We start from the raw sequence: 16580 nt of genomic DNA on the forward strand, positions 1-16580 counted from the left end.
AAGATCTCCAGATGGCTGTCTTGTCACAAACAAACTCTACCAGCCAAATAGACAGGGAAATGTTCGAATTACATTTCTTCTGTAAGTTCAATTTTCGTGCTAATGGACTCAATCGGGATGAGGGGTAGCTGGGCCATTACCCACCTAACAGTCAATGAAGGGACAAACAGCTCTTTCTGTAGATTCCTGTGTTAGTAATTGCCCAACCCCCAATCTATTGACTTTGATCCTTATCTGCTTCATTTTACTGGCCAATCTTCAGGTGCTTACTGATGACCCTTCAGCTTTCCTGTTTTTCCCTTTGATTTTTTCATAATTTCCTCCCCCCCTCCTTTTTTCTTCTCCCCTATTTATTTTGGGTCTGCACATCCTAAACTCAAAACTCCAGTCATTTGAAGAAGTGGGCTGTGCCCACAAAAGCTCATGATACCATCTACAGGTTTTGTTAGTCTATAAAGTGCTACCAGACCAGTTTTGATTTTTAAGTTTAACTGTGGATGATAACAAAACATGAACTACAGGTTGACACTCTTTTAACTGGGATTCTCTGGTCCAGCAACATCTATGATCCAGCATGGATGTTGCAGGACCAGCATGTCCTGGTGGAGGCCCAGTTGCAAGGATCCCTGTGGGGCCAGCAGGGCAGCGGGCTGCCCACAGTAAGCTGACGGTGGGGCTGTCCAGCACATGGCAACAGGTCTGACCACCGGGGTGGGAGACATGTGGGTAGCTGCCTGGTAGGGCTGAAAGCCATGGTAGCTCAGTGGGGCTGGGCTCAGTGGTACACGACTGCCTGGTGGGTCCCAGATTCCAGTGCAGCATGCACAACTGCCCAGTGGGTCCCAGAGCTCCAGTGTGGCACACACGGCTGCCCTGCAGGTCCCAGAGCAGCATGTGCAACTGCCCAGCAGGTTGCAGGGTGGTGAGGTCAGCAGGAGTTGAGGTGCCAGGCAGGAAGACAATGGGTTAGGCATGGGTGAGGGGACCTGCAGCAGCAGGTCCAGAAATTTCCTCCCCTGGTCCAGCAAAATTCCTCATCTGGGACCGGTCAGGTCTGAAGGATGCCAGACCAGGGAGGTCCATCCTGTAGTATATAAGCATAAAATAAATATTTGTATTTCTTTAGCAATCAAAATAATTTCTTCAGTGAGTGAAATGAAATAGCACTACAGAGGAGTTTACATTCTCCCTTTATATATTATTTATAGAGTTTTGTAAAAGGTTAGTTATACGATAGCCTGACTCTGCAATTCTCCATAGGAATACAGATGTTAGTAAGTGCCACTTAATGAAGCTTTACAAAAATCCCCACAGTTTTAAGAACTAGCTCAGCAAATCAGTGTTAGACATGGATAGGCAGCAATTCAGTACATATGTTACCCACGCTAATTTATTTCTCCCTTCCAAATTTCAGGTACACACACCTTTACTCAGTTCCTAGGGCTCATGATGCAACCCTGTTAATTTAAACACTCACCCTTACCTAATTCCTAGGGCTCAGGGCGTAACTTCCTGCGGGTCTGCAGGATCTTTTGCCACTGAAAGAGCCTTACACTGTAATATTCTTATTCTCTATTTATTAACAATTCCAAAGCCAGAAGAATACACGTGCTAAGCTCACAGTGTCATGCTCACCAATCCTGATAAAGGCAGGCAGACTTCCCCTGTTGGCCAGGCAAGGTCAGTCTCTCTGGATCTCAGCTGCTGCACGTCATGGTTGTGCAGCAGAGTCCTGGCAGCTCTTATGTTAGGCTGGGTCTTGGAGATGACTTCTTCCAGGTCTTCCCTCCTTCTTCTTAGTGTTCCTTTCTTTCTTTCCTCTTTTCTTTCCTTCTTCTTCTCCCCCTTTTCTTCTTCTTCCTGGTCTCCTTCTTGGACCCCAGTTTATATAGCGAAACCTTACCCAAACCTGTACTTTAACTAATTATTTTAGTATGATTTTACTAACCAATCATAACATACTGTAACAGAATTACCTAACCAATCATATCCCACCAACTTAATTGATTTACACTTAGCAAAATTAATTATACAGCGGACAGAAACAAACAGTTATAAACCAGACAGAGAAGAGATCACACAGACAAACAATAGGAAAGAGAGGACAATAACAATGCAGATTCCACAACCACAACTATTGTTAAACATTTTTTTGCCAAACAAAATTCTGTTAACTAAGTTTTCTTTACCCACCTTGATATCTGTTTCTTATCTGGTGACAGTGGGTGCCATTACGACAGGATCCCCTTCTCACAGCCTAATGTGACACTATTTTAATGCAATTTAGACAGAATGTGTGAGTATGTGATGCCAGGCTTTACAGCTAATGGCTGCTGCTCTTCAGTCTAGGGTTACCAGGTGTCCAGTATTTTTGCCTCCTGTCCAGTAAAAAAAATCAGAAAATACCGGACACCTAAAATATCTGCTATTTTCTGAATTGTTTTCCCAGCCAGGAGGCAAAAATACCAGACACCTGGCAACCTTAGCATCTGGGCCCAGCCCCTGGCTCCCCCACCAGGCCTCAACACCCCCAGCCCTCTGCCCCCGGACCCCAGGCTTACCTGGTTCTGCAGGGAAGCTAAGCTCTGGCTTGAACAAGAACACAAAATGGCTGCCAGCAAAAAGCCTAAATACCAAGAGGAAGCAATGCCTTCCCTGGGTCTTAGTGCTCAACTTCTCTCCTGTTCCTATCTCTATTCTGACTCTGCACTCAGTGTGAGTGGGGGAGTGCTGGTGTGCTGGGGTTTTTTTTTTTTTTTTTTGCTCAACGAATTTGGTCTCCCCTCCTCCCTTTTTCCCCCTCAACACAATTTTTCCCCCGGTGTTTTTTTTTGGGGGGGGGAGGGGTTCGGTATTTTTGGTTTAACCATCTGGCAACCCTACTTCAGTCTGGCTGCAGAAGAAGGCTTTAGTTTAGGCCTACCAATATGACTACAGGCCTTTCAATTTGGCTACAGAAAAACCATATTGTTACACATATGGTCAGATCTCTCTTTGCCATTATGTAGTTAGACTTGCTTTTTAGCAGGTTCATATAAAATCTTGGTAAAAATGGATCTGCGTACTGGAACACTGTCGTTATTAGTGCTCCCCACACTGGTCCAGGTTAACTGGTGAAACTGTTTTTGTAAATTTTCCCATGGTAGGGATATCTTGAGAGTAAGGGCTGCAGAATCAGACATTAGACCAGGGCCAGACGAAGGCATGGGTGAGCCGGGCAGCTGCCCAGGGCGCCAACTGATGAGGGGCGCCTGATTGCAGCTGTAAGGGGCGCACGGCGTCCCTTACAGCTGCCATCAGGAGCCGTGCGCCCGGCTCCCGCTGTGCCAGCCCCGCGGCGCTGGTCAGTAGCACCCTTCCTCCCACAGCTGCAGGGCCCTGCATGGCCCGGCACGTGTGCCAGCAACACTGGCCAGGCTGGGCTGGGCAGCGCATGAACCGTGCGCCCCAGGGTCGGACACTGGGCTGCGCGCCAGCGGCCGTGGCCAGCGTGCACATGCGCCGTGTGCCCCAGGGGGTGGGCCAGCGCACTCTGGGGGGGCGGGCCCATACATGCGCCCTGCACCCGGGGGCGGCGCCGGGCCCAGGGCACCAAAAGGGCTCGGGCCGGCCCTGCTTAGACCCATGCATCAAATCTTACCATCCTCATGAAAACAGCATAAATACAAAGTTGCAGAATTGGGCCCTGTATTTGTAGTTCTCTTATATACAAGGTGCATTTGAGTGGAAATGCATCTTGCACTCAGGCACTTTGTGATGGAAAAACAAAATCATAAAATTACATTGAACAAATGACAGTCATTTCTGAATGCATTGTGCAGAAACTGGAAGAGCTGTTTATGATACAGACCTTAATATCAAAAGTAGAACTATTTTTTCAATAATTTCAGGTCACTCTAAGCCTGAAGATAAGTGAAATCTCTGCAGCTTCCAGGTACCAGTGGAGAACACCATGGTAGTTTTTCTTATGCTTTGTTTATTGAAGTATGCATAGCTAATATATATGCCTATTATATTTTACTCCTAAATCAAAAGCTTTAAAATTAAATTGAATATTTTCTGTGCTAACACAGGCAAGTACTAGTGCAGGAATAAGATAAGATGTATCAATAAAAATAAAAAACCTTTCCTTCCCAAGCTGTAAGCAACAGAAAACATTTTTAAACAGCTGATGTCAAATAAGACAATAATTATTCTATCATCTTCATTTGAACTTGCCGCGGTGCAGGGAAGCCCTGTGTACGCCTCCCCTGGGGCTGACACCCCCCCCCCCCACGGAGCAGGGGAAGCCGGCGTGTGCCTCCCCTGGGGCCAACCCCCCTCCCCGCAGCACAGGGGAAACCCCCACACGCTGCCTCTCCTGGGGCCGACTCCCCCTCCCGCAGCATGGGGAAACCCCTGCATGCCGCCTCTCCTGGGGCCGACTCTCCACGCTTCTCCTCCGGGGCCGACTCACCCCTCCTGCGGTGCAGGGAAGCCTTCCTCCGGGGCCGACGCCAGGAAAGGGAAGTGGTAGGGAATTTGGCGCCCCATTTAACTTGGTGCTCTAGGCGGCTGCCGAGTTTGCCTATAGGCATGGGCCGCCCCTGAGTGGTGGAACCGCGCATGGGACCAGCTCATGCAGTGGTGCAATAGCATGTGTGCCATCATGTTGTGCATGCTGGTACACCTGCCTGCTTTCGCTGCTCGTCTACCACCCTGCTGTCCCCCTGCTCTGCCCATTCCACCTCCTCCTGCCCCCGAAGCAATGCCTCTGCTCTTTCTCCAAGCAATGCCCTTGCCCCCTCCCCAAGTGATGCCTATGCCCCGTTCCCTCCCCCCGCCATCCCTGACTCCGCACCAGCCCCTCCTCCTGCCCCCGCTGTGGTCCCAGGACTCACCCAACCCCAAGTCTGATGAAGTCCCCACACCCAAGGTGGCGCATCTAGCCACTCCCCCACCACTCCGAGCCACCTCCCCCTCCAGGTTATAAGTCCCCCTCTTCCACTCCCTCCAGCTTTTTTTAATGAAAGATCAATACAGAGTTCATTTTGTGGAAAACCAAACAGGTGTCTTTATTCGGAGGTCAGGGAAGGGGTGAAGGGAGGGGTTGTGTTGGGAAAGGGATAGGTCAGCAAACCAGAGGCACCTGAGGGAAGGCCCTGGGGAGACTTACTGGGGTCCTTGAGAGAAACTCTCCCCGGCCTGATGGGCCTGGCGGATGGCAGTTCTCCGCGGCTGCTCGAAGGGTCTCCCCTTGTGGCCAGCATCTGCCCCCCACCCCGGGAGGAAAGCCTCCCCCTTCCTTGCCACAAATGTTGTGGAGGACACATGCCAATACCTCCTCAGGGATGTTGTGCTCCCCCACGTCCAGGTGGGTCAGCAGGCACCTGAAATGTGCCTTGAGGGGGTCAAAGGCACACTACACCTGAATAATGGCCAGGTTCAGGTGAGCATTAAATTGGTTCCTGATAGAGTCCAGGTGGCCAGGATATGGCTTCATAAGCCACAGCATCAAGGGGTAGGCCATGTCTCTCCTGATGCACAATGGCATCTGCTCGTCCCCAACCTCAAAGCCACAGCAGAGGAAGAATGTGCCTGCCTCTAGCTTCCCATAGAGGCTGGAGTTCCAAAAAATCTGGGCATCGTGTGCCCTGCCCAACCACCCGACAAAAATGTCCATGAACTATCCACAGTGGTCGACCAGGGCCTGCAGCACCATTGAAAAGTAGCCCTTGTGGTTGACATACTGGGCCATTTGATGTTCAGGTGTGCGGATCAGGATGTTGGTCCCATCTATGGCTCCACTGCTGTTTGGGAACCACAAGGCAGCAAATTCAGCCACGATGAGGGTCTAGGTCTCCCAGGCAGATGACCCTCCGCAGCAGGATGGAGTTGATGGTCCTCACAACCTGCAGAAAGAGACAAACACACAAAACAGAGAATGAGAAAGGGGGTGCTTGAGCCATTGGGAGGTGCCCATCCCCCTCTCATCCCCTCACCCCCCCAAGCTCCCCAGGAGCCACCCCCTATAAGGCCACCCCCCAGTAGCAGGGCTGTGTGAGGGTGGGACGGCACAACGCCCCCCAGGGACAAGGCTTCTCCTCACCCCCACTCCACCCCCCACACCTCTCAACTCCCCTTTCCTGAGGGTCCTCCTTTTCCAGGATTCTCCCTCCCCCCACCCCTGCCAGGCAGGGACTGCAGCCCAAGAGTGCCTTACCTCCATGAGAGGAGCCCTGACAGTGGACTTCCCCATGCAGAACTGGTTGCACATGGACTGGTAACTGTCTGGGGTGGCGAGCTTCCAGATGGCAATGCCGACCAGCTTCTCCAGGAGGATGGTGGGCCGCAGGTGGGTGTCACGTTGTCGGAGGGCAGGGTTGAGCCAGGCACACAGCTCCAAAAAGGTGGCCTTCTGCATGCAGAAGTTTTGGAGCCACTGCTGGTCATCCCACTACTCCATAACCAGATGGTCTTACTAGTCCAAACTGGTGTCCAGCCTCCAGAAACGCCTCTCCACTGTGGGTTGCTGTGGCATGTGTGTTGCTCCTGCACCCAGGGAGAGGGTCCCCAAAATGAGCTCGGGGTCAAGCTTGTGCAGGACCAGGAAGGCAGCCAGCACCAAGTACTGCAGAAACTGCAGCATGGCAATGTGGAGCCATCACATGCCCAAGGGCAGCTCCGGCTCCATGGCACAAAGAAAAAGCTGTGGCATCCAAAAAAGCTGGGCAACCAGAGTATGCACTGCAAGAGCTTTGCTGTCCCTTGAAGAGGTATGCAAGCACACAGCAGAAGCAGAAAAAGGGCTGTCCAGGGTGGGTCCCTTTAAGTGTGTGTGTCTGCTACGCTCTGGCACCAGCACTAGGAAGCAACTGGTGACCTAAAGCCCCGCCTGAAGTTGTTCGAGGTGGCCTTATATGTGAGATAGCGTCCAATCAGTCTGGATGCTATCTTTCAAAAAAGCCGATCGCTTTTTCGATTGCTTGGCCAGTGTGGACGTGCTCTTTTGGAAGAATTTTTTTTGAAAGCTCTCTTCCAGAAAAACTTCTTCTAAAAGATGCCCGCAATGTAGACATAGCCCTCGAGTGGAAAAGCCTTTTTGATGAAGAATGTTTAGCAAGTGGTTCCTAAAGATGGCCAGGCTCTTGAATGGCCTTATCTTCTGCAATCTATGGTGATTCTTATTTATGAGAGAAGAGTTTTCATCCAGTAAAAAAACAGAGACCAAGAAAAGATAGGGTACATTGGGAAATCCACAGGAGAGAAAAATCTAAGTTTTTGTCACCATTTTTATTTTATTTATTTTATTTTATTTTATTTTATTTTATTTTATTTTATTGTGAACGTGTGACTTTCTTGCCATCACACATAAAAGTGTATTTTAGAAGGCATTTGAATTAGGGATATAAGTGACTTCTCAAGTAGTCAACTAGTCCAGTCACTACTTGACTAGTCACTTCCCGCCCCATCTTCTTCCGTATCAGAGGCAGCAAGGGCAGGGAGCAGGAGCCACAGCTTAAAAGCCAGTTCCTCCAGCACCATCTCTGTGCGGAGCAGAGGAGGCAGAGATGCAGCAGGGGATGCAGCGCAAGCCAGGACTGAGCAGTCCCAGCTCGCACTGGGTCCCTGATGCTATGCCTCTGCTTTTTAAATGTAGTAAGAGCCATTAGGCTCTTACTACATTTAAAAGGCAGAGCTACAGTGGTCTGGGACTGGGCGCGAACTGGGACAGCTGAGTTGGCGCATGCCTGGCAGCTCTTATTATATTTAAAAAGTAGAGGTGCAGCATCTGGGAATAGAATGAGCTGTTCCATCGACTACTCGATTAGCTTACTAACCGCTATTTAACATCCCTAATTTGAATAATGAGAGGTTGAGGAAATATAGCATGGTGGAAAGTGGAACTAACCTATGCTGTAAAACTGACTCCTAGAATGACCTTTTGCAGATAATCAAAAATTGTTGCTGCGTGAATGCTTAAAATCCTACACAAACTCATTTTTGTTACTGCACTTAAGCTCCTCAAATTTCTTTTTTGTTATTTTGGTATGGTTTTGAATAACAATGACTTCTGTAATTTAGACGCTCAAATTATAACATTAAACAATGGCTAGGACTGCAAGGCATTAGAAGGCACTATAATACACCTTCAATTGATGAAATCACTAGTGTTGTAATATAATCAAATGTAGAAAATAAACCCAGTGCCAGACAAAATTACTTCTAATGCCTATATCTTCCTAACCTAGGCCCTAGTTCAACAAAGTACTTAAGCATGCATTTAAATCACAAGGGTTAAAGTTAAGTATGTGCTTATTTAGGGTGTGCATACTCTGTAGTAAAAAACCTGCAGTGCCACATTGAAACCCAGGTCAGCTGGTAGGCTCACAGAGCTATGCAATTGCAATGTAGACATTCAGGTTGTATTTGGAGCCCCTGTCGTTTCAGTGGATTTAAGTGTTTTGCTGAATTGTAACAAGGAGTCCTGTGGCACCTTATAGACTAACTGAAGTGTAGGAGCATAAGCTTTCGTGGGCAAAGACCCACTTCGTCAGATGCATGTAGTGGAAATATCCACAGGCAGGTATAAATATGCAGGCCAGGATCAGGCTGGAGATGACGAGGTGGATCCAATCAAGGAGGATGAGGCCCACTTCTTGCTGAATTGGATTATCTGTAATTCCATTTTCCCACACTATGTCTCACTGATTTTATGTCCGGCCAACGCAAAGGTTCTCTTCACACTGAAAATAACAAATCATTTCATTTAAGGCTCTTGCCTGATAACATTCTTCTCTAACAGAATGTCCCAAGAATGGCAAACTTCAACCTCTTAATTTAAGTTGAAAATGGATCTAGAGCAAATAGGTTCTCTCACCTGCGAAGGATAAGTATTATGTTTCTTTGATAGAAATAAAAGACCTGTATATTTCACTCATGCCTTGCAGTCTTGGTGAGCTATAGGTGAGAAACACAATAACCATCCTTAAGTAGTGAGACACATCAGCTAGTTTAGTGGGAGTGGTTTGTATTCCAGCCCATAAATTGGATTTTTTATGAGTTCTTAGCATTGTGCAATATTTGAAAACTGAAAAATTCTTTAGAGCAAAAGAAGCCGGGGAGGGGCAATGTCCGTCTGGCCCTGGCTGGTCCCTGGGGAAAAGGGCTGGCGCGGGTGGTCGGCATGCCAGCTGGGAGGGGGAGGGAGGCTCGCGGGAGCATGGAACCGGCCCCGCCCCTCTCAACCCAGTCCTACAGTCCCTTCACCCGCACTCGAAGTCCTGCCCAGTACCCGCGTTCCCAGGCTGAAGACGCATGCGCGGAGTTTGGCCCCACCCTGGCAGTGGAACCCCGAGGACCAGCGCCATAGTGCCCCACGGAAGGAGTTTTGCGCTGGACCCCAGCGCGGCCGGAAGGGGGACACTGGCTGGAGAGCACACATCCGCTTTCTTTTGAACGCCGAGGTCTTTGCGACCCGGAGAGCTGCTCCCGCCTTATCCGCTGCGCTGGGTCCGGCCAGGGCTTCCCTTTCCCGCCTTATGGCCGCCTCCGTAGTGAGTCCGCGGGCAACCTGGGGCGGGAGGCGGGAGGGAGGCGACAGCTCGTTCTCCGTGTGGGGGGGGGGGGGACCGCGTGTGCGTGTGTCTGTGGGGGGAAGCGCGCGCGCGGCCTTGCCTGCCTGGGGCCCCCGGAACTCGACACCGTACCTCTCGTTAGACCTGCCGAGCGCGGGCCATACCACAAGCAGCTGGCATCAGCGCTGAGGGGGGCTGGGGGCAGGGAGGACGAGAGCTGTCTGCAAGACTCTGCAGGTGTGAATGCGCATGGGGGGGGGGGTGTTGAGTGAGGAGTAGGGGAGGGGTGAAATATCTAGGAAAACTTACTTGGAATGTTAAGACAACTAATTTGCCATCTCTCCTACGAGATCTGTTTGTAGTTCAGTCTACCAAGAGTCATGAATGCCATGGACATATGGATGTAAGTGATTAGTCAAGTAGTGGACTAATTGCTGCTTTCCTTCCCCACAGCCTCTGTATCAGAGGCTGCAAGGGTAGAGGGGAGCAGGAGATGGTGGTAGGGGAACCCGTCTCCGCGGTGTGGGGAGGAGGCAGAGGTGCAGTGGTCTGCAACCCACTAGGGTATGGGACCGCTCAGTCCTACTTGCACCTGGTCCTGGATCGTTAAGCCTCTGCATTTTAAATGTATTAAATTCTGGTTCCCAGACTTACCCCTGCTGCAGCTCTGTATTTTAAATGTTGTAAGAGCCACCAGAGCCTGGAAGCTCTTACTGCATTTAAAGTGCAGAGGTGCAGCAGTCTGGGACCCAGCACAAGCCAGGACAGCTCAGTCTCTGCTCGTGCGGGGTCTGGGACCTACCCCTGCTGTGGATCTGCAATTTAAATGTAGTAAGAGCCAGGCTGCCTGTGTGCCCGGCTCCTGCTACATTTAAACTGCAAAACAGCAGTGGTGGCCCTTATCAAATAATCAGATGGACTTCATGCACCCCCCCCACCTTCCCCTGCCACTGTTGCCCCGAAACGGTACTGGGGGGGAGGAGCCGGGTACGGGACTGTGACTGTCCCCCAGGGAGAGAGAGAGGGGGATCCCTGAAATCCGGACAGAAAGGCAAGAAGGAGGGTCCCACTCCGCCTGAATGCCGGACTGATCAACTACACAATTAGTTAATTACTCACTTACATCCTTACATGGACAACTGTTCAGCATAAGCTTTTATGAGACTGGGATGATTGGGAAACAGAACTCTTCCATTGTGCTACCTCATTTTGTTGTTATATATGTTGATTTACTTGCTTGAGAAACTGCTCACAGAATTTAATCAAACTAACAGTTTTACATTGCCCTATGTTTTGTTGATATTTCTAGAACTTTAAAACTTGTGTGGATCAGACTTGTAGAGCTGCTGAAGAGTTTGTCAACATTTACTATGATACCATGGATAAAAGAAGAAGGGTAGGTAGATCCCTACCATGACTCAATTGTTGCCCCTTGTCACTTTTCTGTTTACTTGAATTATGAGAATGATCTTCCTATATACTTCGAGACTTCTGGGAGGTAGCTACCACCCATCTTAGCATTACTGGCAGATTTCAGATTTGCATGTGTCTTCTGATCTGCTCTATAAAATATCCTTCAAGATCTAAATTAGGGGTTCTTAAACTTTTTCATTATGTAAGATGCTTCTACAGAGTGTCTCATAGATCCCTTCCCAGTCATGATTCTCTTTGTTTCTGTATCTCTTTCTTTGGCAGCTACAGTGCATAACAAATTTTAATATGAACTATTAAAACTCCGTTCATCTGAAGAAGTGGGCTGTGCCCACAAAAGCTCATGATACCCTCTACATGTTTTGTTAGTCTGTACAGGATACACTTAAAAAACAACAAATGGTCTGGTAGCACTTTATAAACTAACTCAGTTATTCCTTGAAGCTATTAAAATTAGTTGTATTTAGTTTTCTTTTTCAGAACATCTGAACTCTGAATTAATAAATTTCCTTTCTCCTAACCTTCTAAGCTAGTTGTGCCACTGTAATGGAATGTGGGTATTTCTAGAAATGACTGAGGAAGAGAAAGTGGCAGCAGCAGCAGGTGGTCAGGAAGTGCTCCATGCGCAGCAGTTGAAGAATTGCTGATCTAAATGCTTTTTCACACACTTGTTTATTATGATGGCTTTTTTGGATCTCTAGATGTATGTGATAGAGATGCAAGGGTCAACATGGACCCTTCTTTAAAGTTTGTCTTATAGAACCCAAACTCTGGCCTTTCCCCTGAGACATGCTATGCTGTGTGCTTTTGTATCTTTCCAGTGACCCTTGTTTATATGCAAGTTAATTTTACTCAGGTTACATTCCCCTGTGTTCTTTGTCTTAATGAAATACTTTGGAGCTGAAAGCTTAGAGTAGAGAGTATTTCTTGTTACTTAAGAAAACTAAGTTATAAAGCAACATACAGGATGTCAGTTGACAATGGAAGCCAATGTTTGAGTAGGACAATTCAGTCAGTGCTATATGAAGAAGGATCGAATATGTAAAATACTGTTTTAATTCTTCTCATCATATGACTGTGTTTCCTATATTGGCAACAAGTAGCATGACTTTTACTAATGCATTTTTCCAAACTTGTATAATCCTTAGATGTTGACTAGACTTTATCTGGACAAAGCAACATTGATTTGGAATGGCAATGCAGTGTCTGGGCAAGAAGCACTGAAAGAATTTTTTGAAATGTTGCCGTCTAGTGAATTCCAGGTTAATATGTTGGACTGCCAACCTGTTCATGGTAAGGTAATTTTATAATTCAGGATATTTATTGTTCTGAAAGCCACATTGATCAATATTTTTAACATCTAAGGAAAGTGAACAAGTTGAATAAAAATCCTGATAGCTAAATGTAGGGCTATTTTAAAATAAAGGGTCGTAATAGGAAAATTACTGCTTAAAACTGTACAGTAGAACTTTAGTAAACTTCCTTAAGAACATTTACTCCGGTGTAGCCTTGATTTTTTTTTTCATGCACCAAAGCAGTTATTTTAATACATTAAAAGTAACTTTAAGGGGAATTTAACCTCTATGTGGCATTGTAATATAAACTGTGCAAGTTAAAATATTATTAACAACTAACGTGTTAATGAATTAGTTACCATTGATGTTTCTGTTTGTAACAAAACAATATAAAAATCAGCTGACTGTGTATACTCTTCCAATCATTTGCTAACACACCTGTAACTGTGATTGGTATTAGGGATGTAAAATCCCTGATTGAAAGGGGGTGGACAGCCCGTGCTCTGGTCAGGCTGGTGCAGATCAGGCTGCCCTGCCCGAGATGGAACGTGTTCCTGCCTGTGGCACACTGGGCTGGGCCTGCTGCAGACAGGGAGTCCTCTGGCTGGGCTGGAGCATACCCCTGCCCACAACGGGGTTGGGGTGGGAGAGAGGAGGGCCTGCTCCAACCCACTGGTTAACCATTCACGCCTGTAATTGGTATGGACATTAGTAAGTGAACACACTAGCTTTTCATAGAAACAGCTGAAGTGATGGGAAATTGTATTTAACTTTTTTTTTAACATGCTTTCATTCTCTTTGTAAAGAGCAAGCTACTCAAAGCCAGACAACAGTCCTTGTGGTGACATGTGGGTCAGTAAAATTTGATGGCAACAAGCAACGTTACTTCACCCAGAATTTCTTACTGACAGCACAAGCTACACCTACTAGCACAGTGTGGAAGATTGCAAGTGACTGCTTCCGCTTTCAGGATTGGGCCAGTTAATGGGGACTGAAGTGATGGCTTTCCTTCTCCATTGCATTACTTTAGGTCTCTGGACAGTCATTCTCTAAATGTGGAAGATCTTTATCCCTTCTGTTGTGCTGTTCATCCTGGAAATACTGCAGATCTGTTCTGTGCTGGTCCTGGTGAACCTGGACTTTCATGGCAAATGGTTTTTTTTGAAACAGAAGAAGTTTGCTCAAGTTAATTGGGCTCCTATGAAATATTTAACGCAGCAAGGCAGAGGGCATTCCGTTCCTGAAGTTTGTGTTAGTGGTTCACTTATGTAATGTTGAAGTCATTCCTGTAAATGCCTTACACGCAACTATCCTGTTTCTTCAGGAACTTTTCCAATTCTATTGAATGCTAAAATCTCCACTACTTGGACACTGAATCCATTCATACAGATGTGCGATTATTTCAGTTTAGAAACACCGGTTTTGAAGTTCTACACCTATGACAGTGAGAAATGGAATTAGTTGTTGATGTGACATGTGAATGAAACTTAGAACTGCTTATTTTGAGCCTAGAGCTTGAACTGGCAACCAGAGGTTTTTTCTCCTGGCCACATCATAGTAATTTCTCATGAATAGAAAGAGATCCCACTACGAGTTCTAGCATTGCCTATGAACATATTATGTGGTTTGGGGGAATAAAAAAAATGGCAAATATAGTTGTGCTTTCTGATTCCTCTCCAAAAATTGAAAATATATGTCTTGAATTTGTGTAAACTCTCATAACGTCATCTGTTGCAAACCCAGAGTTTAGTGTCCTTTGGATGTACAAGGCCTACAATTCTTATCAGGTTTCTCCTTTGGCTTAAGTCTGTTAATATTTGATTATAATCACTTATGTAGATCCAGATCCACACTAACAGCTCTGTTGCATACAAAGGAAAAGAACAAGAATGTTAAGCTGATTTGAGAAGATGTTTCTCTTTCTTTGGCAGTCTTGGAGGATAAGCTACATGTCAGTTAGCAATGGTCATCTTTTGTTTTCTGTGGCAAACAATTTCATTATTACTGTGAAGCACAACATACTTATCTTATTGCAACTTTTTCTCATATTTTGAATTGCCAAGTTTTTACCCCATCAATCTGAACCATTATAATAGGAAAGTGACATTGAAATTGTATATATGGTCTGCTAGTCTTTAGTGCAGTTGGTCAGAGTAGATTAAGGATCTTAACCTCCTGAGGAATGAAGATGAGAGGATGCAAAGTTAATGTGCAACTTTCATTTGTCTTTCTCCTGCTTTGTTTTTATTAAGGTAAACATATTTTGAGAAAACCATAAATTGATATGCTCTTGGTTCTATTTAAAAATTTTTTTTATTGTTTTAAAGTTTAGAGAGTAGACTGCTTTCTTAACTTGAATTAACACTTTAGATACCAGAATGGCAACACTTTGTGATAAGACTGCTAACCAAAGTTTAGCAAATAAGGATAGAAAACACACACACACTGTTTGTAACTAAAAATATGTGACAGTAACTTGCAGATCTGATCTTAATTTCATCCTGACGGAGGCTTTGACAATTCACAAGGCTGTACACAACCATTGTACTTGAAGGGTTGAAATGTGAGATGAGGAAACAACTCATTCCTCAATCAGAATACAGAAAATAAACCATATTGTACAAAACAAGTATACTTTATATGTTTCAACAAATAATGATATAATTTGATATTAAGATGAAATAGTTGGCTAGTATTTACCTTAATGGGTTTCTAGCAATGATTATATCATTAGGTTGGAGGATGAGTTATACGTTGGTCAACTCTTAAATGGAAATTTTTCTATAGTTGAAGTTGGAAAATTCCTTGCTCAAGAAACTGCTTTCTCTGTGTTCCTACTTTTGAGAAATCAGGACTTTAAAAATGACATACGGACTACAAAAATGTTTAATGGAATAAACACTGTAAATGTATTGCATCTGTATGTGGGGGAGAGGAGAGGGCTGACCTTTTTTAACAGTTCAGTGTCATCTTGCAATAACATTGGGAGAGTCTCATCTTTTTACCAAACCAAAAGAAGAATTAACATTGACAGTACCTGTCAATTATATAGCATTGTTAACTGTGGTGATGTTGTATTATGGTTACAACTCACTATTTCTTGAATTAGTAATATGACTCCCATCTGTGTCTTGTCTACATAGGATATCGGTATAACTTTTAGCTCTAAAACATTAACAGGTGAAATTCCTGCACTGGGTGTTCAGAACACAGTATTCTTACACCAAACACACACATTTGTACTCAAGTAAATATTTATTTAAAATTATTGGAATGACACCTTAAATCTGAAATTAGCATGTACGGTTGTTTAAAATTTTCTGCCAAAACAAGAGGATGTTGTATTTCAAGTTTGAATTTTACTGTTAGCTGTTGTGTACATTCTCTTCAGATGGAAGCAGGTTTGGGCTTTGTGTGTGGCTGGTGCTATTGGTGCTCTGAGTTCTTACTATTTGAAACATAATGTGGTATGTGCATAAACTAACCTAGTTATACAAGCTCTTTCTTCCATTATACTTCATATTAATTTCACAGTTGGAAGTGGATCTTGGCTTTGCTTGCATGTATTTTTGTGAAATGGGCAGAATTATCTTTTGCACTATTCTGCTTTTCTCCCCTGGGGTGTGTCTAGACTACAGGTTTTTGGTTTTTTGAAAAAAGTAGCCTTTTCTCAAAAAAACTTCCCCTGCATCTAGACTTGCCACTTTTTTTCAAAAGTAGATTGAAAGAACACGGCAGTTTTTTTGACCGCAGAAAACCTTGTTTTACAAGGAAGAATACCTTTTTTCGGAAGTGCTCTTTCGAAAAAAGGCACTATGTAATGCAAACTGCTTTTTCGAAAGAGAGTAGCCAGTCTGCCTGGGTGCTCTCTTTCGAAAAAGCAGCTTGCTTTTTCGAAAGTACTGGTTGCAGTCTAGACGTAGCCCTGGTTACTAATCTTCAGTAGAACCATAATAAGGTTTTGGCTTTGGAAGTTGTTGATGGTTTTGTCCTTGTAGCTGGAAGTGATCTGTCTTCAAAATGTTCTTAAAGAAAAGAAACATATTTAGGCTGCTACCATAACTACCTGCTAACCAAGATTCTTAATTTTCTTAATTCTTGTTCAGAACTATAAAAACTAGGCTGCATACATTTCTAAACACTAATACTTCCCCTTTCTGTCTAAATAGTACATTTCAGGTATGTAGCAAAGCAGTAATACAAAATCAAGCTAAAAAGCTAAGCACTTGCAAAACCTAATAGCATCTTCTGGCACCTGAGGCCTGGATAGACCAATTCTGCCCATTTTGTATTGCCC

At 45.4% G+C, this 16580-nt stretch overlaps 1 protein-coding gene across 2 annotated transcripts; it reads left to right on the plus strand.

Moving 5' to 3' along the window:
- The first annotated feature begins 9310 nt into the window (after positions 1 to 9310).
- NXT2 (nuclear transport factor 2 like export factor 2) lies at positions 9311 to 13938 on the plus strand. 2 transcript variants are annotated; one of them, XM_075940939.2, is made up of 5 exons: positions 9311 to 9536; positions 9908 to 9960; positions 10867 to 10953; positions 12137 to 12281; positions 13090 to 13938. In XM_075940939.2, the coding sequence occupies exons 2-5, from the start codon at positions 9955 to 9957 to the stop codon at positions 13266 to 13268; spliced, it is 417 nt and encodes a 138-aa protein (XP_075797054.1). In that variant the 5' UTR covers positions 9311 to 9536; positions 9908 to 9954; the 3' UTR covers positions 13269 to 13938. The 2 variants fall into 2 exon arrangements, with proteins under 2 accessions (XP_075797054.1, XP_006136278.1); XM_006136216.5 differs by lacking the exon at positions 9908 to 9960 and having other exon boundaries at positions 9312 to 9536.
- Positions 13939 to 16580: the final 2642 nt, after the last annotated feature.

The sequence above is a fragment of the Pelodiscus sinensis genome, chromosome 13 (genome assembly GCF_052426305.1).
Source record: "Pelodiscus sinensis isolate ZL-2025 chromosome 13, ASM5242630v1, whole genome shotgun sequence".
NCBI classification, from domain to species: domain Eukaryota; kingdom Metazoa; phylum Chordata; order Testudines; family Trionychidae; genus Pelodiscus; species Pelodiscus sinensis.

Excerpts from the sequence above, each read along its gene's own strand:
- NXT2 (XM_006136216.5), top strand. Across the intron at positions 10,954-12,136 it reads CCATGGATAAAAGAAGAAGG|ATGTTGACTAGACTTTATCT; the intron begins GTAGGTAGATCC and ends TATAATCCTTAG. Across the intron at positions 12,282-13,089 it reads GGACTGCCAACCTGTTCATG|AGCAAGCTACTCAAAGCCAG; the intron begins GTAAGGTAATTT and ends CTCTTTGTAAAG.